Source organism: Orbicella franksi, chromosome 14, assembly GCF_964199315.1.
Source record: "Orbicella franksi chromosome 14, jaOrbFran1.1, whole genome shotgun sequence".
Lineage (NCBI taxonomy): Eukaryota > Metazoa > Cnidaria > Anthozoa > Scleractinia > Merulinidae > Orbicella > Orbicella franksi.
Genome location: NC_138158.1, coordinates 2889279 through 2913879, shown reverse-complemented (window position 1 = coordinate 2913879; position 24601 = coordinate 2889279). Strand labels below are relative to the sequence as shown.

The window sequence follows — 24601 nt, the reverse complement described above, 5'->3', positions numbered from 1 at the left end:
TAGTGAGTTGCGTAGCCAATCAGAGAACGGCATTCGTGATAGAACGCTAGTAGATTTATACTAATACTGAACAGACGCACGGCAACATGGAATCTATTTCCTTCATTTAACACTTGTCGAGGTTAAAAGTAGCGTAAAGGGCGGAAATAGAAGTACATCTATTGCTTCAGACCCACCGACTGGCACATTGATTATCGCAGGGTGCACTTTTCTGCATGGAATACCCTGACAGTTCCCTAGAACAAATGAAACACGATGCAATATGATTTGACAATGGGGGAAATTTTGTCTCTGCGGAATCAGCTGGTTCCGAGTTGTCTGCAGGACCGGGTCACCCAGGGAAGTTCCACTATGTACAACGAAAAAGGCCCATATGGTTAAGTTTTCAAATACCATTGGCAAATAAATGGCAAACAAGAATAATATGGACGTACCTACTTATGAATGTACATAATTCCTTACCGAGTTTCTCGCATATATTTCCTATAGACTCGTTTCCATATATGTTATTCCATTTCCCAGTGCTTTTGTCGATTTCAACGTAGTCAACATTTTCACCAGCGTTACCCGTTTTAGGATGGCTATCGTTCCAGTTCTGGTACGAATATTTATCTATAGATTTGTTAAAAGGCCATACAAAGTTCCCTTCGCTAGCTTCGTCGCTTAGCCCAAGCCAAGCGGAAGAACTTTCCATGCGTGACACCAAGAAATTGTTTGCTTCTTCATCCCTCAAAATCGTAATATGTGAGTCGTAATTTTCGCACTCGTCTACCGCTTCTGTTCTATTGAGGCTTTTGTTACTAAAGATGTAGCAGAATCTTCCGAACTTTACCCAGCCATCTGAGCAATCTGTAAAGATGAGAAAACAAAAATAATGACATGTTATTTGACAAAAGTTGACTGCGAATGACCAGTTCAGTCTGAGACTAATATCTTAGAGATAAAGCAATTTTTAGGCCTTTTAAAGAAGAGAAGTGCGACCGAGGGAGGACCGCATCATGACCCCGCAACGACCAATCCCCCACCTTTATGTTAAACGCATTCTCTCTCTCCTCCTTCGATATTTTCTCTTTTGGCTAAGTTTGCCACGCAGGCTAGATTACAACCTCGTTCCTAGGGTCCACTCGTCCCCTTTCTCACTCCAGGGACGAGAAGGAGAACACTCTTGTAACTAGGTTGGCTAGATTCATATTTTTCCTAGTATATGGGGGAGTGAGTGGAGACAAAGAGGAAAGGATATAGGGTAGACTCGGGATAAGGTAGACTCAGTTAAAATGAGATAAGGTCTCGTCACTACTAGATTTAGATATAAGTCTATAAAAAAGTTGACATTTTTCTCAACCTCTTCCAAAATATACACTACACCTGTTAGACACGAACCAAAAAATGTTTGTTTTCCAAAGAGCTGACCATAACTTTAATCTGATGGATGAAGAGTCTCTCTTCGTTCATGTATTGTTATCTTCAGAGCGCCAATTATTTCGTTCTCTAACTAACAATTCACCCTCTAGAAATACTTTCTTCAAAAGTATGAAACTCGATTTATTAATCTATAGACATGTTTTGAGAAAAACGCTACCTATACCCGTTAAGTGGCTGTACTGCGGTGAAAATTCGATTTAACTTTGAGATTAATATTCGCCTGGGCGCCATGCACTTGGTGTCTGAAGGACTGACGATTTATATTGGGGTCAAATTAAACGTTTCGTGTCTTAATGAACTCGCATTTTAAATAGCCAGTCAGTTTGATCATTATTGTCATCATAATATCACTTACTTGAAGAACATGTAATAATGCCATATTGTACCTGCAAAAAGACAAAATATAAGGTAATCAAAGTTACTTCTGACTTCAAGCCTCGACTGAGATACATATATTTTTCTGCTCGTTTCCACTTTCCTTTCTTTTCACGCATTAAGTGGGTTGTATCCGTGACATGGAAAATAGACTACGCTGTTGCCATAAAAATATTTAATCGATTATGATATCTTCGTGTTGTAGGCGGGTAATACAAAGAATGGAACGCAAAACGTGAAATAAGACAAATTCAAACCAAAGCTGACATGTTTCACGAAACAGTTGGACATTCTGGCGTCGAATTGTTTTACGTGCAATTAGTTCTGACAGTGTTTTCCTAGCATCCAAAACAAGTTTGATATTTTTTTATGTGGTAAATGGGAAATAAAACAACCCGAAAAGTGAAAAAGGAGATTGCGTAAACCGACGCAACTTATAACATGAATCGTTGACATTCCAGAGTCGAACCACATCGTCTAACATGAAGTATAGTGAAACTGCCGGCCAAGGATGTTTTTGCATATTAATGCAAACAGTTATTGGCTCGCAGAGAGATTTAAAACACGACTTTTACCGTATGGTAAGCACTCAATAAAACAACTCTAAAAAATTATACTTCCCGAGAGAAAGATAACGCATAGTGGTATTCTCGCTGTTCTAGTATTTTATTTTTACGGACTGTATTAAAATAAAACGTACCTGTATGACAAAGGCAACTGCGATGAAAAAATGAAGATCTGAGATCCATAATTTGATGTCCATCGTTCGAATAGGTATCTACCAATCACACAATAAACTTGACGTGGTTGGCGAAGGAAATTCACATTACAAAAGACAATTTACCAAAGAAGAAACATTTAGACTGTAATCTGTGTAACAAGTCATGATATTATACGGAATGAAGCACTTTAGATCAGTTTCAAAGCAGACTCATAATTACGACTCAGCAGGTGTTTAATGAGCTCCTTTGCAATGGCGCCAATGGGAAAGACTTCCTTCAAAAATCTCAAAACGAAGACAGTACGACTTCTTAAATTATTAATAATATGAACGAGAACAAGAGCATCAAGACTGAGATCGTTAAGTTAAACACCAATCATTTTATGTCACGTTGACATCATGCACTACATCATAACAATATCGTTCGACACATGATCGAATCGACCGTTTATAACAACGAACCTTAATATTGCTAAGGTATGTACAACTTCCGGTGAAAAACCGGTGGCTTTGTAGAGATTTTCTCAGAGACAACTTTTTAAAAAAATTCCAGTGAAAAACCAATGGCTTCGTAAAGATTCTGTTCTCAGCGTCAAAGTTGTTTTACTCAATTTAATTGTTTTTTCCTTCTGTTTGGTTAAACTCGCGATCTAGAATTTTCCAACTCCCGCGCCAGTCGTTCTTAAGCAGGCTTTTTGTAATTTAGGACAAAAATAATAACAATAATCTTATTTACCAATTGCAAGTTCATTGGGCTCAGATTAACAAAATATTGTAAATATTTTCAAATATGTAGAGAAAGATATTGATCAAGTATTTTTTTTTTCGCGAAGAAACGATACTAAGAATTCGGTCAACATTTCCGCAACTGGACTTCAAACTTCGTCAATAACAATTGGATGATTTAAGCATAACAATGGCTGCGATGAGAAGAATCCCAGGTATAAATAGAAAGCAATACATCTGAGAAGATCTAGTTGTTCGTTGGAGTATTTTTATTTTAATGACAAGCTTAAAAGCTTTTCATTAAAATTAATTACACTAAGACATCTTAGACAACAATTTATTGCAAGTCAGAAAAACTTTAACAGTCACGCTAGTAATCCATACAAAAGTCGGGGCTACATGATTAAGAGTGAGTGAGTGAGAACTTTATTAAAGTGTCAAAAACCTTATAGCCTGGAAATAAAAACACCATACTAATTAGGGGACATACTAATTAGCGCAAAATAGTTGTTCCCAACAGATATCAGGCATCAGGAATTATTGTCTTGTAGAAATGGGTTTCTTTGTTTCTTTGTTTCTGCGATTTTTACCGACTAAATTAAATGTAGATGTAGATGTTCAAACATGTGAAATATATTCACTTGTTTCTTCACCATCTACGGGTATATTGCGAACTCACAACGTGACCAGCTCCCAGTTGCCTTGATAGCTCGGTTGGTAGAGCACTTCACCGGTATCTTAGAGGTCATGGGTTCGAATTCCGTTCAAGCCTGAATTTTTTTCAGGCTTTAATTTCACAACTGCTTAATTAAGTTGTATGTATAGCTGCGATGATCAGTCATGTCTTCATATGTTTCTCCGCACTTCAAATATATAAAATATTTTCCCTTGTAAAGAAAAATTGTCAGTGTTTTTAATATCTTTAGGGAATCTGAGTCTACTAGACAATCGAATTCTAGATAAGTCTCTGGCTCTGAGAGATTGAGTCGATCTACCGGTAGTGTATGAAACCGAGAAACATTTCGCGGAATACAAAGAAAAGAAGAAGTTTCATTGAAAAAAGAAACCAAGAAATAATTAATAGGAGTTTTTTCGCGCTTATTGTAGTCTGCCGTGTTACTTATTTTGTTTCTTTCTTTGTCAATACTTTTACATTGAACGTCTTACATTTCCATCTTACGGTAGGATAACGATTGTATCAAATTCAGGTTAAGGTTAACAATGGTAGTTTTTCTATTAACGTACATCATGAGTATTTGCCGTATGAATACGTTCTACATATACGCACTACATATACTTTGTTTTCATTGTTGCTAATGCTCCTGGCCCCAGTTGTTCGAAGGCTGGATAACGCTATGCACAGGATAAATCGCTATCCAGCAAGTAAATGTTCACAAAACAAACCACGCTATCCGCCGGATAGTGATTTATCCAGTGGATAGCATTATCCACCTTTCAAATAATCCGGGTTTGATCTGCTAGTGAAAAGCAGCATTTAAAATAACGAACATTGTTTGCTTTTATTCTCGGCTATCTTCACTTGCTTATATACTTGAGCTTATACGCCAGTGAAAACCAGCTTTCACTTTTCATCAGAAAAAAAAAAAAACGAATGAAGATCGACACTAAAATCTAGTGAAATAAGAAGTGACAAATACTGACTTAGAAAAAAGTTCATTGATACTATTATTTTTAAAACCTGGCCAATTCTGGATCTTTCCACCCTGCATCGAAATACAATGTCAACAGAAGGCTCTTCAATGCTTTGTTTTCGGAGTTACGTAATTCTAGCAAAATTGCGCGATTTTCAGAACGTGCGCAATATTTAAATGAGAAACCAGAAACTGCAGGGGACCGCATACGAAAAACGCTGCTAACGTAGGATTTACAAGACATCTCAGCAAAAAAGATATAATGACAAACAATTGACTGCAAGGCTGATCAGTACTACGTGAAAGTCGTTTCGAGACACCGATATGACAAGAACCGATACAGCAGGATCGCATTATTTAACTAAGCAGTTATGAGTAGGTAACAACGAAAGATTATCTGACAAGCCAAAACAGTTTCCGTTCTTTTTGGTATAACATAATTACATGTATATGGTAGGATGGTTTTCAATCAGAGTTCCGTGAAGAACGTATCTATGTTTGCGTGAAGTCAGATCTGTCTTGTGAGCCGGAACAAGAAACTGTTGCTGGACAATAATCGTTTAAGCCCGCAGTTTTTGTCCGTCACGTTGCTAGGCAGCGTGAGATATCCTTACGACACCATGGTGATGTGCGCATACTCGCAAGCAACTACCGCTGAATTGTTTGATAAGGCAATCAGAAACTATTGGAGTGATCCTGCAAGAATTTGCTAGCAATGGCCCTTCTCTTCGGAATTATCGACGGCAAAATCGTTCAGAGGCGGGTAGTGATGACTTTATCCAGTGGCTTAACAAGCTGAAGTTCTTTTTTGTGTTTCCTCTTCATTGTTGTCATCCTAGCCATAAACGATTGTCGAAACATTTCCACCACTTCGCGTAGCTCTTTAGTTAAAGCATCTTTGTCTCTCTTTACGAAATCTAGAAACAATTACCAAACTAGACATTAATTGTAAATTGCATGTTTTATTAATCATAAAGCAGCAATAAAGTAAGCATGATAACATCAGCTTGTGATACTATGAATCAGTAAAGCTTGTAGAAAACAGCTCGCTTAGTTTCGTTGTAATTTTTGTCTAATTGTTTAGCGACAATATGAATCACTTTTGAAACAATGAAATATAATATAATAGAGCGTAACGTAACGTAACATAACATAACATAACATAACATAATATAATATATACATGCGGTATATGTAACAAAATAATGCCTGGATTGTTCTGTTTATTCAGACAAATGATACATTCTTCAGATCACTTATTTACTAAAAAAATAATGATCGTTTCTTTAAAGGAAAATTATCCCTACCTAGCCTTCCTTGCTTTTTTTCTTTCATTCGACGCAAAATCTCATAGGTGAGCCCACAAACAATTGCACAACAAAGTAGAGAACCAACAACAATCAACGTCACCGTGAAATGAGGGCTGCTAATCTCAAAGAAAGTGGCTTCCTGCGAGTGAACTGGTGCCGTGCCCTGTATAGATTAATATAACAAGAGTGAGTAATGTCGTTGTCCGTCTGGGTCAGTCATTGGTAACTGGAATTTAACTTTTCTTAAGCTGAAAAGAACTTTTATTGGTTCAGCTGAGGTGGGGCTAGCTTGACTGGCAAAATGAATACAGCAAGATCAACCTTAAAATAGTCGTCAATGTCAAAATGGAAAGATAGGCAGCAGGGCCGAGTGGCTAGGGCGCCGGACTTAAGATCCAGAGGTCTCGGGTTCAAGTCCTGCTCTAATAGCTAGGCTGGAGTTGTTTCTCGGTAGACCCTAGCTCAACTCCTCGGTGATGCTTGTATTAGCAAACTGGTCTGCCTTCCGCCAGGTGAGATTTTTAGGCCTATTGTGTTTATCTGAAATAAGTCTTTCTCTCAGTTTAAGTGGCATGCCCTCTGCGAACTAGCAATAGTTGTAGCTAAGCGCATTGACCACTATTAGCATTCAACATCTATTTTTAACAACAGGTATATAGGACCCAACCGAAAAAAGAGTTTTGCAGGCACATTTTAATACAGATATTAACAATAAGAACAGTTAATCTTCACACCTTATCTCCGGATGAAAGATAATTCGATTGCACGTTGTTCTGCGTAATAAAATCTTCCAAAGCTTTGTGCATTTTCATGGCTTCTCCTCGAAGAACAATCCCGTGTGAAATATCAACTTCGACAAACTGTGCTACTTCGAACCATGTGCCATTAAATAGGTCTGAACGCTTTGACGGCAGATACATGTCAACAAAAATGGCGTCCGTTTCACCGGATTTTAAGGCATCCACTAGTTCCTCTGCGGTGTCATAACTCTTCCCTAAATAAATTAATGTGAAGAAAAACTGAAATTAACGAGTTAATTGATATGTGTATATATCTAAGCGATTTCGCAAAAACATGGCCGCTAGGATTTCGCCTGGATTCGGGCGAAGCCCGTATCCAGGCCTAATCAGCGACTGTAAACCTTGGGGGGCTCCGTCCAGGCCGGGCTGAAGACATGGCCCAGGCACTGGCCTATCTGCTGGTGGTTTGCTTGTGGCAAGCTGTCAAAAGCAGGGGGGATGGTAAGGTGTCTTGTACTGACACCTCCGCTTAGTTAGACTTTGAGTTTTCAGTGCCAAATAACCTTGATATTGACTGTGTTTCTGGGTTTTTTGCTCAGTTGTTGAACCCTGTTTGAGCGTTCTGCGTCGACATGACACACTGCTGGAGAGTTCCATGCCTCGTGCATGGGTGACGGGCCAATCTCCTAGCCAGGGGGGTGGTCAGATCACTTCTGGCCGCTGGAACTGTCTTTGAGTCATCTGCAGTACTTTTTTTCGAATACGGTCAGATATATCTGAGCGAATCCGCAAAAACATGCCCCCTAGGTTTTCGCCTGGATTCGGGCCAATCAGGCTAAGCCAGCGACCTTAAACCCAGGGGGGGGGGGGGGGGGCTCCGTTAAGGCCAGGCTGGGCACATGGCCCAATGACTGGCCTATCTGCTGGTGGCGTGCTGGCGGCCAGCTGTCAAAAGCAGGGGGAGGGGAGGGTGTCTTGTACTGACACCCCCAACTAGCTAGACCTTGAGTTTTCAGTGTTAAATAAGCTTGATATTGGCTGTGTTTCTGGGTATTTTAGTCAGTTGTTTGACCTTGTTTGAGGCTGCTGTGTTGACATGGCACCCAGCTGGAGTGGTCCATGCCACGTGCATGCGTGAGGGGCCAATCTCCTGGCCAGGGGGGTGGTCAGAGGACTTCTGACCGCTGGGACTGTCTCTGAGTCAATGCGGGCATGTTTTTGCGAATTCGGTTAGATATATGTTTATCATTTGTCGGTTATATTACATTTGTACTGATTTGTCTATAGTTAATTGTCTGCTATTATAAAACATTCAATGGCAGGAGATCTCAGCGAGCTCTGTTTGAGCTTTTCTAGAGCTTATAAAGAGCTCATATAGAGCTTATTGCACGGCCTTTCAATGCTTGTGGTGTGCTGTTGGATGTTTAATCATGAGTATCTTACCAATCTCCCACTTCCCATTTAGGCTCTTTACTGCGATGTTGTATTCAGTTGAGTTAGTGACAGCTGATATCTAAAGAAAGCAAACGAAAACATTTCATTAATAATCTTATAATCCAGAAGAGCATTGTGAAAGCAGCGTCCTTTCAAAGAACATAAGAACAAGAACATTCGCGCGATTGAGCTAGAGTCTAGCACACTGTCACATTAAAGGAGCTACGTAACGGTTTGCGAATCTTGAAAAGTCAGGCCAAAATTTTTCAAGTTTGTCGTTTGCAATCCGTGTCAATCTTCTCCAACCTTGACCATCCTTGTTCCTTTGCGATTTATTATTACTTCTATAGTATTTTTCTATCTTAGTAAACCATTATTTTCAGGTTATTAAAGGTTATTTTGTGCGTGCTTTAAATAACTCAAAATACCATGACTAAGCCCCTTAATTAAGCTAATACGCCTCTCAAATCGTTGAGTATCAATCAGACTTGCATTGTAACCATAACCACTATTCGTACCTTATTTTCTCTCTGCTTTAAAGTTGGACCTCCATTGACAACAGTCACCGTCATTATGGCTGCTACTGCTGCTCCAAAAAATGTGTAAATAATAAACCCAACAATAAACCACACAACCGCGAACACTCTGGCTAAGACGCCCTTTGGACAGCGGTCTCCGTACCTGAAAAGGGAAAGAAGAAAAAGAAAGAAAACTATTACAATGCGAATATCTCCATTTTTTCTTCTTTTATATTTTTGTTTTTGTTGGCTTAGTGATTGAGCGTCGTTATCTGAAGTTCTGATCGGAAAAGATCAAATTATTTGATGACAACAATAACGAATGCAGAGGTGGGAACATAAAATGAAAGACTAAGCGTGATGGAGCCAGAAATCTCGCGTCAATTAGATCAAGACTCAACTCACAGACTGAACTATAATCGCTATCACACCAATTTAGAATGCAAACAGTCATAAGTATCTTGAACTCGTGCGACTTACCCGACAGTTGTCATGGTAATAAAGGACCACCAGAAACCCTCTCCTGCGCCTTTAATGAACGATCGAGGAAAGTCATCATGGTTAATCGGTGAATCCTACAAAATACAAGAAATGTGTTGGAATATAATTGCTTTGAAACGTTGCTTCATGAAAATACTGCACTTGTGGTAAAAGATAAATGAGTACGAAACAGACCGCCGACGTCTAGACTTGTTTATAATTATGTAATCACTATCATCTACTTCTCTACTGCTCAGCGTATTCGCTAAAAAATTTCAACTATTAAATATTATTGAAAACTAAATCATTGGATAATCCAATTGAAAACTTTCCATTGGCTTAGCCATCATGGTAATTATGCCATAAGAACCAGCCAGAGATTATCGATCGTGATCTCAATCCCACAAATCAAGGGGAGACCACCCTTGTACTTGCTTGGTGTTGTCTAGGAGGCTCTTTAATGTATAATTATGAGCACTTCGATCTCCAACATAATTTCGATCCAAGCATACCAAAATCCAAATAAGTATCCCGGCAAGCATCATAGTCAAGATGGCGAGTACGAATATTGGCCAGTTGTCGAAGATTGACGACGTCACAACCCTCTGATACACCTCACTCTGAAACTCCTCGTGCCTTTCGATTACCAGCATCCCTGGCACTTCTAAGACAGGCAGGTATTTACTATACTGGCTGCCACGGACGGATGAGGCTGTAACAGGAAAGTTAAGATCTGGCTCTGTATCGCCTTGCTCTGAAGACTGTTCAAAGACAAGCTCAGTTTCACCGTGCTCTTGGCATTTTCCACATGATTCTTTAATCACATCAGATATTATACCAGATAACACACCATCTTTATCCAACGGACTTGGTGTTAACGAAGTCGCAACTGTTTTCTCGCAACGACAAGTTTCTACAATTTAAAAAAACTCCAAAATATTACATGATCTCTAACTGTGATTAAAAGGGGTGGCGAATGGTCCTTCAAAAACCATGTGTCTCGCAAAATTTTCGCCGAATTTCACGGGTCTCGCAGTCTTGTTTTTTAGCCGTTTTGTGCGTCTCGCAGTCTCGTTTTTTCTCACAAGGTTGTCTCGCGGTCTCGATTTTTTTCAAGGCTAAGAAAGTCGCGAAGTACCGATTTGTTTATTTTTTTTTTTTAGTAAAATTAAATGACGTCACAACATCTTAGAACCTGAACGTCTTGAGTTCGCATTCAAAACACTTTAAAGTCCCAGTCTCGCGATTGAAAAAATCAAAATTTCTCGGGCTCGCAAAATGAAAAACGCTAATCTCCTCGTGTCGCAAAGTCTCGCATTTACCATTCGCCACCCCTATTAAACTACCCCTAGCTTCTCAGGGAACGATCCCCGCTCCCATTCTCCCACCCCAAGAAAAACCCATGTCACACTTGTATCCATCTACAATGATAGGTGGTAGCTTCAGGGCTCCCATTGATAGCAGAGATGCTTTGTAAGCTCCCTGAAGGGACTCCCCTGAAATTTTTACCTTTAGATTTTTACTTATAAACAAAAATAATAGTAATACCAATGTAATAAACTCAATTGACCACTCCCCCAATGGGGTTTCAAGGCCTATGGAAACAAATGATGATTGTTATTACTAAGGATTTTCTTGAATGCGAAATGCAAAAAATACAAATTTCCAGGTGTTGTTTTAATGTATCCGCAGTTGGTAAGACTGCTAATAGATACCTCCAGTGACTTCTTCGCTAAAGTTTCCTTGGCCTGCTGTGGTTACTGCTGCTACTTTAAATCGGAAAGAAGTGTAAACAGATTGGTTGATGAGAAGGAAAGCATTTTCTTCCGGTGATACAATCTCTGTCAACAACTCCGAATTAGTCACTGGCACTCCTCCTACAGCAACTATCTGATATTCAACTTTGTAACCAAGCAACTGTCCATTGAGCTCACTTTGGGTGAGAGGCTGCCATGAGAAAGTTATCTTGTGTGGACTTTCGTGAAATGAGGCGGTGACAGGACGAGGAGCCGCGCTTTGAACTGGAAAGATTGAAAAGGACGCTATGGAGCACAAAACTAAGGAAATTTGATTGGTCTAGACCTAAGACATTTTGTTTATAATAGTCTTACTTTCATGTGTACATGGAGCTGTGGATAAAATAATATATTCAATGGAATTCCAAAAAACTTATTGCACAATATTGTTTTTTGGTAGAGATCGTGTTCAGATGTTTTATTTGGGAGTAAAAGAGGTAAATTAAATTTCAGACATTGAGTGACCAGACTTTTTGCTCTACTACTCCTGAAAAGAAGCTAGTCAGGTTACCTCGAAGCAACAACTTGTAAAAACGGCCTGAACACACCATTGCATGTATGAACCGCCATGACATCAATAGGGTGTGACATCACAGAACGTGCGTTCCAGCCCTTTCGCTTGTAGCATCTTCCATAACATGTGATAAAAATTGAGAAACGTCAAGATAACTGTACTTACAATCCTTATCAGTAGCTATGTTCAAGCAGTCAGTCAAGTTACCATTTCCTCGCCTGGTAAAGCCAGCAACTCGAACACAGTACTCGGTATTTTTCCACAAACCAGTCAGTTCTTTCGTCAGGGTTTCTCGTGACACAATGAGTGGTTCGTAAGGGATATTGAATCCACTTGTTCTGGCGTAAAATATCTTGTAACCTAATAGTATTCCGTGGATGTACTCCTGTGGAATTGTACTCCATTTGATAAGGAGGCTTATTGAGCTGGTGTTGTGTCCCGTGAGGTTTTTTGGTGCTTTGCTTGGGACTGAAAAAACAAATAGTGCAATGCTCTTTTAAAGGAACTAAGTCACGTTATTGAGCTATTTTGGCCACGCACAAAATTACCTTTACATCGGAGGAAACCTTAAAATAGTAGTTTACTATAATTTAGAAAAACACCAATGAGATAATAATAAACCATAAAAGAGCATAGATGGTTAAAGATGGAGAAGGTTAACACGGTTACAAACTATGAACTTGAAATATTTATGTTAATGTTTTCAAGATACAGCGATCGTGACGTAGCTCCTTAAAGTAAAGTAAACTTCTCGTCGTAATCTTGAGTATGAGAGGAACCAGATAGATGGTGGTTGCCCTGGCTTACCTCTGATTCTTCCAGCTATTAACTAATAAGGGGGGATTCTTCTCCCTTTGGATGGGTTGTTGTGTATTGGTGGGTTACCTCTAAGCACGTCGAATTCAGGGTCAGGTCACCTTAACAATCCGCTAATGTGTTTTCTCATAGTTGTTTTCCGGGGTTGAAGGTAGCCTTGCGCATGTCGCGTGTGACTGATGCCGAGATGTGCTCAATCTACCCCAATAGTCGATGAATTGACATTCCTAAACACCTAAGTTCATCAGGACACAGAGTGGTAGCTTACTTGGAAAACGATAACCTTCTCTTTGGCATGCTTTTCGCACTGATGGAAACAATCAGTCAGATTGTTTCGAGGTGACCCATTCATGGGCGACAGTTTGAAGCGACCTGAATGGAATCAAAGAGTAATCCTGAGAGTACTCACCGTCTTCGTCTGTAAACGCGCACGTAACATTTGTTCTGTTACTTTCTCCGACCCGCGTGTAAGCGACAGCTTGCACACAGTAATTGGAATATTTTTCAAGGCCTTGGAATTCCGTTGTGAGATTTGCTGTGTCCATGAATATTTCGTTTCCGGTCGGCGTGGAAGTGCGTTTTCTTCTTCTGAGATTTTGTTCCGGCTGGCCGTGGGTTCCTATTAGGTAAACACGGTAGCCTAGGATGAAACCTTGTCTAAATGGCTTGGGGACTGGATCCCATGACACCCTAATCGATGTGGAGCTGGTGTTGTAAGATGTAAGGTTTGCTGGAGGACTTGTTGGAACTAATGAGAAAATTACACAAAGCATTATCAAATCAATATGATCAATATGATACAAGCTCTGTATCACCAATTAATCTACGAAAATGCCCCGTTATTATATTAAGGAAGTCAGTAATGATAAGAAATCATTTTCAAAAGAAATGTGATGTCATTGTGCCTCAACGTTTTTTCGCTCTCCTATACTTGTCGTTTTTAAAACAATGTCAATCAACAAGAACGTATTTTGAACTTTGCAACTGAAGATGCAACAACAAATTTTGCGGTGGCACAGCGGATTTCTGCAACGAAGTTTCGAAGAGAGTGTTTTAGTATTCTAAGCATTCCTCGTGTGCGTGGTCTTGTATGAACTTTTTCTATGGTCAGTGTACAGTGACGTAAATCAATGGCCTGTAGTTGGCAAACACTCTCTTCGAAACTTCGTTGCAGAAATCCGCTGTGCTAGCGCGAATCCAATAATTTGTTGTTGCATCTTCACGTAATCACGTAGTCCTGCGCCTGCACTCACATCGCTAACAGTCACGCTCGCACGCTTACTTGTTTTGCGTTCTTCCCCACGGATTTTCGAGGAAAAGAGAGACTGCTCGGAATCTATTTTAATTTCAAGTTTAGCTCTTTTTCTCATTTGCATTACAATGTATTCCAACGTAGATGAAATGCAACTTTGGGCTGCAACTACAAAATTGTCCCAAGTTTGCCTTGGATGTTGGATTATTCCGGATATCACAAAAACCGAATCTAATAATTGTTTTATGGTACATTGAACGAACAGAAATGGAAGTCATGTTTTTGCTTCTTCACTGACGGCAAGCAACACAAAGCGCGCGAACTTGACATGATTACCCTTCTTAGAAATCATGTACCGCGGGCATGCATGACGTGACCTTGAGTGTCCTTGACATGATTATTGTATAATCTGCAGCTAGATGACGTCACAGGCGCTGATTTCGAAAATTCACTGTACGCTTTCGGCCAATCAGAAAAGAGATAGCGAGTTCAATGTATAATAATTAAAATAATCAAGATCTCGGTAAGGATTATCAGCCTCAGCCTTCGGGTTCGGCTGATAACCCCTACTTCGACCTTGATTATTCTGGACATCATAAAAACCTCATCTAATAATTGTATATTATTAACAACATAATAAATATCTGCGAAGCTCCGCTTTTAGGCTTGGCTAAATCTATATATTACATTTCTTCATCCATCCAGTCATCCATTATTCCATTCCTCCCTCCCTCTGTCCTCCCTCTCTTATCTATCTTTCCTTCGTTTATTCACCAACATTCTCGTCCAATGATGAACTGTATTGGGGTTACTTTTAATGTTAGAGCGGTTTTAATTTGAGTGTACGTCGTGGTTTTGGTTTTACTACGGTATGAGATTGTAGTCTACTTGATGAGTAATTGGTTTGGTTTTGGCTTTATGACATTCAATTGAAAACCACTCTAAGACGCGTTAAAAACTTTTAACGCAAATTTCTAAATGTCAGCGGTGACGCACCATCTTCGTCAGTTAAACCCAACACGCAGTCGCTCATGTTGCCATTCCCATTTCTTGTGAACGCAGACAACTGGATGCAGTAAATTGTAAATATCGTCAAATTGTGCAGAGAAAATCGACGTTCATCTGGACACAAGTCAACCGTAGTAGTGTTGGATTCGTCCGATTTTCTGTAGGAGAGTTTAAAACCAAGTATCGGTGCTTTTGCAAACTCCTCTGGGACAGTTTGCCATGTGATTTCTAATGACGTGGAACTTGTGTTTTGGGCCGTTATGTTGGGGGGTGGCATGGAAGGAGCTGTTAAAATAGTTAACGAGATGGTTTAGTTGCTCTTGTACTAAATATTGTTTTATACTATGACTGGGAAACTTTGTATCCTAGTCTACGGATTAGGCTTCCTTTTATGTGGCACGTTAGTTGGCTGTAATGGAGGGATTCGGCTTACCTGTCTACAGTCTTGTTATCACCCAATGCAGACCGCGTGATGATTCATTTGGGAGGTTACAACTGCAATTTGTCACACGCAACTGATTGTATGGGAGCATGTACAAATAGGACAATTGTAACCTCCCAAATGAATCATCATATGATCTGAATTGGATGCCAACAGGGATGTAATACGTTAGCCGAATCCGTCTATTGGTGGATCGCTGTCCAGTCATACTTGCACACAGTTTACACTGTCGGATACTAGTGTGAGAGGTTCAGCTTGATTATAATTTTTCTTCTCGTGTTAGTTCTCGTTACCCTAGGTCTGTTCAAAGTGCTTTTGTTTCCTGTATAAAAAATTCTGCCATGCATTTAGGAGTACAGTGTTGCTTCAAAGTATGTAACGTCTGCAGCGACTGGCAAATTCCAAACGAGACGAAACAAAATGAGCTCTAGGCGTGTCGCGACAAACTAGTGGGTGGGACTACTTTACAGGTCGCCTTCAAAGGTAGACAAGTAAACCACGGAAAACCAAAGTTGACGGTTATCGGCGATTTATTGCATCAACATAAACGATCGTAAACTGAAATAACAATATGTAACGAATTTCTATGAATTTAGCGGAAAAGTTGCGTAACAAATAGTCAAAACTTACACGAGACAAACTAACGATTTGGAATGGATAACGTAACGAAATTGAATAACAATACATCAAAAATAGCCAGAGTAAATACTACGTTAAGATACTAAATAAGATTCGATACAGAAGTACACAACAAAAGGAACTAATTAACAGCTCAATGCTTTCGAGCCTAAAAGGTGGGCGTTCACTGTAGTAACGTTCAGAACACTTTCTAATTTAGACGATTATAAATCAATTAACATTGTACAAATCTTCTTTGTATTCCTTCGCCCATAGCTATAAAAAACGTAACCTAATCAAAATGACAAATGTACTCACATATCGGTCGCGCTTGAGCCAAGGGTTAGGAAATCAAAAAACATCAAGAGTTCAAGGTTGACAAGACCACGCGAGATGGAAAGGAAAACTACTTTAAAGGGACGCTAACTCAGCTTTTATATGCGCGTGGTGACGCTTAAAGGTCCGATTACAAAACTAATAAAAGAGAAGTAAACATTGTAACTACGTTCGTAACTAAGATAAAGAGACAATTATTAACTAATCAAAATTGACCTTTGTCTAGTGTCCTTAACAAAGTATTTAAGTCATTAGGTTTCAAGACTAAGCCTATGACATGGATCATTTTACTCAATGAATAATTATTTCTATAAGAGTTTGACGAACATTTCTTACCTCCTACATCCGTGGTTACATTCACACATCCATCGTAACATTCTGGTCCACTACCATGTTTGGTTTCACCCAACACTTGCACACAGTACTGTGTTTGTGCGTCCAAACCTCGATACTCCCACGACGTCGGCTGATCAATGTTTACAAAAACGTCCCCAGTAAATATATTTGGGGGCTGACGGTATCTGACTCTATACCCCGTCAACACTCCGGGGACAAACCCCTGTGTTAGTGGTAACCAGTCGACTCGAAATGAAGAACTACTTGTGTTGTACGCAGTCACGTTTGGAGGAGCGGTTGGGACTAAAAAGTAGAATGCAATGTTTACGCTAAAATACACGTTATTTCACGTAAAATCGCGCTAGCTACAGTAGCCAAGCCCTGTTCTTGGTTTCCTTAACGGAGTGGTCGTCTGTTAGACAGCATATTATTAAGTGCTTCTCAAGTCATTAATCGACAAATTACGTGGCTATAAGAGCTAAAGGAATCGGACCGGGCTTTTTTTTCTCCGGGACAAAAAGGTGACAGCAGTAACCAGGTTGGATTATTATTAAGACCGTGACAAGAGGTTACATTTATTTAGGTTCTTCGCTCACCATGTAGGAAGATTCGGTACACAGGTGAACATCCGAACACAAGGTTCTAGAATTAAACTTTTCGAATTCAAAGGGAAGAGGTGCTCAAGCACCGGGTGTTCCGAATATGTGAATTAACCTTGGCTTGCCAAAACTAAGCTTTCTTAAAAACATGCATAATTTCTAAATATTTGGCTCCACAACATGGAGAAGAAAATGGTGTAATTCAACCTGATATAGCCTTCATTCAAACAATCTTAATTGGCACGTCATAAGTGTCAGAAAGTTATTTTCTGCTCACCTCCTTCATCTGTTTTATTGCATTTTGAATTATTGGCGCCTTTCCCGATGCCGTGTTCATTAAATGCTGAGACTAAGATACAATAGCTGGTATACTCCTTCAAGCCGTCAATATGAATTGAGGTATTTACTGTTCTTAGAGTCTTCGCCCGCTCGGGGCTGCCTTCCTCATAGTGTTGCACCTGATATCCTTGAATAGTCCCGTATGTGTAGTATGCAAGGATAGGAGACCATGCGGCATTGAGTGACTTGCGTTTTTCAAACCACACCTTGACGACTGTCGGCGGTTGTAAGGGTTCTAAAGAAAAGTGATAGTCGATCAAAATACTGTTCTACACTGTCATCATGCATGATGACATGGTTTCAGTTAATTTTACATTTGATGGTTCATCAGTTTTTTTCCCATTTACAAGCGATTCTTTGTGTGTCTATTTGTCTGATTCTCTATCCAAGGCATTCCTGTGTTTGTCCAATTTGACTGTACGTTTATCCGTTTCGCCACTTGTCTGCTCCCATGTCTACTGTTTGTCTGTCCGTCTGTTTGTCTACCGACCTTACTGTCGGTGTGCCTTTTTGTCTGGCTGGCTGTCGGACTGGTTGACTGTCTGTCTTGCTGTTACCTGCCTGTCTCCCTGTACGTTCTGCCTTTCTGCTGTAAGTCTATCTATCCGCCTGCCTCCTTATTTCAATGCCTGATAGTCTGGCTGGCTGTTTGACTGAGTTTTTGTCAAGCTAAAGGTCTCTCTTCCCGTCTGTCTGTCCGCCGACTGTCTGTCTGTCAAACTGTTTATTAATTTACCACTCTGTCTGTTTTTGTCTTTCTACTTGTCCGGTTGTCTATTCGTTAATTTCTTTCATATTAATTTCCGCTTTACTTACCGCGTGGCTCAATTTCTCGAAATCCATAAATCTCCGTTCTAATGCATGGAAGGATGTTATAATACCGTGCTGACAGGTAATAAAAGCGAATTACTGATGATGCAACTCCATGTTTCAGAGTATTCTTCTTCACCTCGTATGGGTTGACATTACCATCAAACACCTGTAAGATAATAAATTGTAACCTCAGTGAGTATCTCATGAGAGGTATGGGTTATTGACCAAGTGTGAGGTCAAGATGGCTGGATATTGGCCAAGTTCTTTTTTTGCGTGTTTTATGGACCGAGACGGAGTCGAGGTCCATAAACTCGCAAAAAAAAGAACGAGGCCCATATCCAGCCATCTTGACCGAACAAGCTTGGTCAATAAAGGATTTATTATATGGCTTTCGGGGAAATTTTTCTTGCGGGACACGGCGAGTAGTCCCGAGCGGGCAAGATAGCTCCATCTTGCCCGCTCGGGTAGCCAATCACAGCGCAGGATTTGATTCATTTTGCCCGCTCACGGAGCTAGTCATATAATAAAAAGACATATTGGACTGTATGAGGGTATCCATCTGGAAGATTCTCTCCAATAAAAGGCTGATTACGTGGGGTTTGGTGGTGAAGTTGTCAGGTTCTTTTAGATCCTTACCCCTTTTTAGTTCAATATGTGGCAAATTATACAGCCTATATCTTAATCACTTTTTTATTTTGCAAATGTAAAATGTACAGATTCTAACTCAGTCACTTTGTCCTTATGAACAAACTTTGCGAATCCCTGAACATAACCAAATCTTTCTAAAATGAATTGACCTTTCGTCTATTTTACACTTCAAATTTCTAAACAGTTCGAAAAAGCCATACCTTCAGAATACCGTTCTCCCTGTAAAAGTCCCACGTAGAACCTGACGATAGCTGTAAAACATATTGTGTGAGAAAGGAATTTCCACCTCCTTGGGTAGCTACTGCGCAAATGCGATAAAGATGTTGAAGATCAATTTGCATGTATCCTCTCTGTGCGTCATTACCGCACCACGTGGTATGAGAATGTCCAAGCCGTCCCTTACGCCCCCTATAGTCACTGTGTGTGTTATTAAACGTTATAGCCTGATCCGTGATACTTCCGCTTTCCATGCCAATAGAAGTGTTGCTACAGTGAGCTGTATCGTCATGAGCTATACGAGAAACCAAGGAACATGTTAAAACATAATGTTTAAAATGGTATGCATGGTAACAATAAAAAGGGAGGGAATTGGAGGAGGACTGCAGAGACAGAACTTCGGGTCCTAAACCTTAACTGGGAGCAAGTCGCACGGCTTGCCAAGGACCGACAGAGATGGAGGTGTCCTGTTGATGCCCTATGTGCCAGTTGGCGTCTAAAGGATAGCTGATGATGAAAGATGGAAGCTTAGAAACGTTAAACCAACCTGATTTTTCGCAAATGGAACTATAGCTCTCATTGCATCCTACATCTGCCCATTCGGAATTATTTCTGTCAATAAACACACAGTTTTCGTTGGTTGCTCCATTCGGCTCGAATATATTCCAGTTTGTAAAATCACTATAAGAACCATCCGTCCAAACAAATAGGTTTTCTTGTTGTCTGTCAGACAAACCTATCCAAGCGCGATCGAAGCCAGCAGCGGCCACGAGATCCGTGACGAAAACATTCTCTTCGCTGCTAGTGATATCGACGAGTTTTGAATTTAAATCGAAGCATCTTTGTACAGCCACATCCCAGGTGTTTGGTGAAGTATGTACCTTGTAACATGAATCCCTTAACAGTGACCATTCGGGAAGGCATTCTAAACAAACAATTAAAAGCCAAAAGTCATGATCAAAAGTAGAAAACTACTTTTGACACTCAAGTGAAAGCGGCTCTTTATGGAAAAAGCACTTTAGCAGTAATTCTTTGGCATTTTCCTGATATTATCTAGCGACGCGCACTAATAAGAGGAGGAAGTGAGTATTCAAGGAACACTTAAATTTTATCCAAATAATCTGCACCTGTATTTGAAAAGAAACAACCACTAAATTGTAAAAGTCGTTTATAGTTTACCGGGGCAAGGGTTCATAGAGCATTGCTTTGTCTCTTTGAGATTGAATGTAGCGTTCAGTCCCTGGAAAATCCCAGTTGGTGGATCCGTACAAGTGGCTCGCCAGCGACTTTGAAGACCATTACCACACGTGACACTACACTCGCTCCAGCCTCCCCAGGGACCAGGCTCGGCCAAAGTACGAACGAATTCTTTGAAAGAAGAATCAGTTATAATGAGTGATTCTGAATTGAGTCGAAAGTAAGAGAGATATTCGCTTATTTGAGTAGAATTTACCTTGGTAACAGTAAATTAATTTATAACGAAACTTACACGTGGTGTGTGTCATGTCTGTTAGTTTTAGAAAGGTGTAGATCGAAAAATTTTCCCTAAATATATTTTAATTCTTTAACGAACGTTTCCGCCTGCACCCTATCACCAGTGCTCCAAACAGGGGAAAGAAAGACAGTACAGATAACAGTAACAGTTACAACAACGGCATCAACAAGCGAGGGAAGCTGAAACCTCAACCTCTACCTTGCCACCTCACTAAAACCAATGAAGCTGCAGAAGCATAAATATGTGTTTACATTTATTTGAGAACAAATAAAATAAATAGAATGTCGGATTTGTAGAACCTCATCTTACGTTACCTTGACAACCGTACAGCTCCACCCGCATTGATATGTGGTTATGCCAAGTCACGGGTAAAAACCGGATATAACGTGTCATGATTGGTGGGTTAAGGTCATGTGACACAACGGTGTTTAGGTCCGTGTTTCCAGTAAATTCCTAAATAAGTAAGATTGAGAATTACCAGACTTATAGAAAAAAACCTAAAAAATTAACTCCTGAGCATTATCCTCACCCCGTACTAAACGTCTTCAGGTTCATGAACGGAGAAAGATTTGATATTCATGTAATATATCAAACACGAAAGGCCGTGTTTGACCACATTTCCAAGCAACGAGAAGAGAGTTGAAAATACGACACGCAGCGGAGTATTTTTGACGAACTTCGAGGTGTTTGGAAATGTAGTCAAACACTGTCTTGAGTGTTGGATATATCTTCTCAATCGAAACTAAAACTAATGAGAAAACGGAGAAATATAATCGTAAAAATCTATGCTAATTAACATCAGATATCCGAATTATTAATGAGTTTGAGAAACTATATTCAAAATTAGGACGTTCGTAGTAGACAAAAGACAGTTCCGAACTTCGCATGTCTCCCTGGGAACGGACTCACTGAAGACGAGTTCGGTACGATTTGGAAGGACTCGGTCGGAGTGGAGGATCACCTCGGACCGTCTGATTAATCAGCCAAAGCCTGTTAAGGCTGTTAATTTATTTCATGAAGAAAGCAGTTTTGCTTTTAGAAGAACGTCTCAACCGATATGAAACTGAAACATAGCGAATGCCATGAGTTCACCTTGATTGCAGTTTGTCCTTGTTCTTTGTAGTACTGGAATTCAACTCCATCGTTGCCGTACTGCAGCCGATACATCGTCACCCACTGGTTATGTACAGTTCGCCCCTGAGTTGCTACACCTGTCACTGTAGTGTACCGGTTGACAAAATCTACCTGGAGCCATTGATTAGCGTTATGGACGGCAACTGCCCAAGATCCATGGCATCCTCCCCCTTGCAAGTGTAGCCTGCCACAACTAGCGGCAAGAGAATCAGAAAATTTTGAAGAGGCACTAATTTGTGCGTCAGAGATGGCACCGCTTTCCATACCAAGAGCCTCTCCGGGGCAATCTATATCCACAGTCAAACATATGAAAGCTATGTAAAACTATGCATTAGCGTTCTTTTATCTATAATGTAAATTAAATTAGTTACATGTACATTCATAGGTATTTTTAGTTAGATTTTAAGTTCTCTTTGACTCGACGCATTAACTGTTTTAGCTAGGGGCCTAACAATCCCCAATTGCTCGAGTTTAAAATAAGAAAGTATCATCATCATCATCATCATCATCATGCGTCACCATCATATGACGTATTGGAAGCTGCCTGAAGAATCATATCTTCATTAGTAATAAAATATAAAGGAATTCCAATGAGAAACATCGTCGCGTCATATCAGGACTTAGGAGAAATATCGGAGGGGAAAATTTCTCTCAAGAGTCAACCCGCACGCTCCGATTTTCAGAAACAAATTTAATTGTTAACGTGTGCTGAGCCCCGAATTCAAACCATCCTTTAATGCAAAAACAAGAATAGCTAGGAACGGAAGTGAGGGCAGGAAAATGCCAGAATTAGGCAGAAGATCAAATGCAATAGGACGAAGTGTGTGCACGTCTAAAGACTGAATGATGTTATTCATATACAAATCAGTTAAAGCTTTTATTTGAGCGAATCGAAGTTAATCTGCCTATAAATCCTTGTTGTATGACGTGATTTCATTTACCTGGAACGTACATAACCAGATGGTCAGTGGTTATCGGTCTGATTACTGTACCGTTGGGTAGCGTAACACCCACAGCAAAGTATCCTCCATCTTCCTTTTGAACGTGTAGAACTTCCAAGAAGTAAAGCGTTCCTTCCGTCAGATACAGCGACCCTAGGCTGAGGAAACATCGATCAGGCCTTGAATTTAGAGCCGTTTTCAATTTAGATTCTAAAGAATAGTTAGAAGTGCTTTGTTCTTGCTTGCTTCACAACACTCTAAAACAATTCTCACGACATCTGCTGAGCCAATCAAACGCAAAGTCAAAAACAAAGTGTTTTCCCGCGCTTGGCCCCGGTGAACTGACTTTACTTTGAGTTCTTATTGGCCTCTGCTGTTGAGAGTTAAACATTGTTATTGCTCTGATTTTGGTTTTACGACACTTCGTAATGAGTCTGGTCCCAAAGGAGGGTACAGAAAATGCATATTTTGATCTAAAATGACAAAAAGTGAAAACTAGTAGACTACTCCACCCTAAATGTTTGGAAAGTACACCCAGAATTTTGCATCCATTTCTGCATGCGTTAATTCAGCCATCTTAGCCTTTCTGATGAACGTGAGGAATAACTCCTAACAAACCAAATTGCACTTACTCTCGGTAACTAGGGGAGTAAATAGCGTCACGATAGCCCAGACTCTCGGAGAAATCTTCATCCACTTTGACTGTGAACCTGCACAGATCATCGCATTTGATGGAGAATGTGTGATGTCCACTCATAGAACAACTGAAATAAGCACGACTACGAATACCAGATTTTCTGTTCAGGTTGTCGACAAATTCGAACGTCGCCGCTTGGATTTGACTGTCTGGCTTTTCTGGATAGCTTTGCAGACAATTCAATTCATTAACATCTTCACCATCAGAAAGGCCACTCCAAATTTCAGTCAAAACACCCATCTGAACTGAGTCTGGATTTTAAAATAATCAAAGGGATCTATTAGTTCTTCTTTGCCAAAGTACGCCTTACTAGGCTTTTTAGACTAAGCTAGGTCAGGTTTTTCGGAGCTTGCGTTGCACTGTGGGACAAACTGTTCATTCTTTCTGAACTCAAGAATAATTTAAGCTGTAGCAATTAGGTTTAGATCCGAAAGGAATAGAGATCCTTTAGTGAAAAATTACAATGACAAAAAATATTCTGATATAGCCTGTTTTTTAACTAGATGCATTTATCTATTTACGTATCGCTAAGTACAAGTTGTGTATTGAATCAGAGCAACAACAGTAATAGGAATAACGAAAACAGTCTGCGGTGAGACGAGTAAAAGGATTCTACAATTTTTACATTACAGTACCATCCCTGAAAAACATTAATTGCAAGGGATACAACTCTGGCTCTAAGCTTCTTCGGTATAACAATTCTAGTTCCTCTAAGTATCAAGTTATTTAAGGTTTTAACCATTAGATACATTCAAAGCGAAATAAGTTTACAGTCTTGTTGTTGTTCACCTGGCAAACATGACGAATTGTAGTGAAGAGCAACGCATTTTGAAAATAAATTCAGCAGTAACTTGAAAGGAAACAAACACATTATCAGTTACAACAATTCGCATAACACGAACTATATTAAAACAATTTTATTGAACAATATTATACATTTTCTTCTATTTCAAAATTGCTTCACAAAAAAAGAAGTTTAGAATTTTAATCCAAATTTAAACTTGTGTTCCAGTTTATAGTTAATTTACACTTTTTATTTTTGTGGCCACTGACGCTTATCACTCCAGATAACTAGATCCAAAACACTTCTCCCTTGGATTTGTTTCACTGCAATTCTACCGCTATTTTATATCGCTTCAAATATTTTTTTAAGTGTGTATAAAGACGTATGTCTTGTTCTTGTCGTTATTTCAACACATTTTAGCCTCGGGCATTTACGATTT

The 24601-nt window shown here is 39.8% G+C and overlaps 3 protein-coding genes across 4 annotated transcripts in view; all 3 read right to left on the bottom strand.

Moving 5' to 3' along the window:
* LOC145467897 (uncharacterized) overlaps positions 1–3181 on the bottom strand; it is a 134281-nt gene extending 131100 nt beyond the window's left edge. For both annotated transcript variants that reach the window (XR_014042136.1, XM_081451525.1), the window contains exons 1-3: positions 2498–3181; positions 1778–1808; positions 463–849 (exon numbers count right to left, since the gene is read on the bottom strand). Coding sequence is in view for 1 of the 2 variants with exons in the window: in XM_081451525.1 (XP_081307651.1) it covers positions 463–849; positions 1778–1808; positions 2498–2560 (481 nt within the window). In the remaining variant the exon portion in view is untranslated. The remainder of the gene's footprint in view (positions 1–462; positions 850–1777; positions 1809–2497) is intronic.
* A 1979-nt stretch (positions 3182–5160) lies between these two features.
* On the bottom strand, positions 5161–10833 carry LOC145468711 (uncharacterized). Its single transcript, XM_081452412.1, has 9 exons — positions 10767–10833; positions 9784–10291; positions 9536–9539; positions 9379–9473; positions 8899–9061; positions 8390–8459; positions 6941–7200; positions 6204–6369; positions 5161–5813 (listed from the first exon to the last, which is right to left on the bottom strand). The coding sequence occupies exons 1-9, from the start codon at positions 10831–10833 to the stop codon at positions 5650–5652; spliced, it is 1497 nt and encodes a 498-aa protein (XP_081308538.1). The 3' UTR covers positions 5161–5649.
* A 249-nt stretch (positions 10834–11082) lies between these two features.
* LOC145468710 (contactin-3-like) lies at positions 11083–14112 on the bottom strand. Its single transcript, XM_081452411.1, has 3 exons — positions 12849–14112; positions 11854–12181; positions 11083–11399 (listed from the first exon to the last, which is right to left on the bottom strand). The coding sequence occupies exons 1-3, from the start codon at positions 13275–13277 to the stop codon at positions 11083–11085; spliced, it is 1074 nt and encodes a 357-aa protein (XP_081308537.1). The 5' UTR covers positions 13278–14112.
* Positions 14113–24601: the final 10489 nt, after the last annotated feature.

What these genes read in the sequence shown, in the direction of transcription:
- LOC145468711 (XM_081452412.1), bottom strand. Translation starts at nt 10,833, where the DNA reads ATGGGAGCCCTGAAGCTACCACCTATCATTGTAGATGGATACAAGTGT. An exon ending in TAAAGCAGAGAGAAAATAAG is followed by an intron (nt 8,460 to 8,898) that starts GTACGAATAGTG and finishes TGCTTTCTTTAG; the next exon opens with ATATCAGCTGTCACTAACTC. An exon ending in AAAAAAGCAAGGAAGGCTAG is followed by an intron (nt 5,814 to 6,203) that starts GTAGGGATAATT and finishes AATTGTTTCTAG; the next exon opens with ATTTCGTAAAGAGAGACAAA.
- LOC145468710 (XM_081452411.1), bottom strand. Translation starts at nt 13,277, where the DNA reads ATGCTTTGTGTAATTTTCTCATTAGTTCCAACAAGTCCTCCAGCAAAC. An exon ending in AAACTGTCGCCCATGAATGG is followed by an intron (nt 12,182 to 12,848) that starts GTCACCTCGAAA and finishes TTCCTTTAAAAG; the next exon opens with AGCATTGCACTATTTGTTTT. An exon ending in CATAGCTACTGATAAGGATT is followed by an intron (nt 11,400 to 11,853) that starts GTAAGTACAGTT and finishes CAATCTTTCCAG; the next exon opens with TTCAAAGCGCGGCTCCTCGT.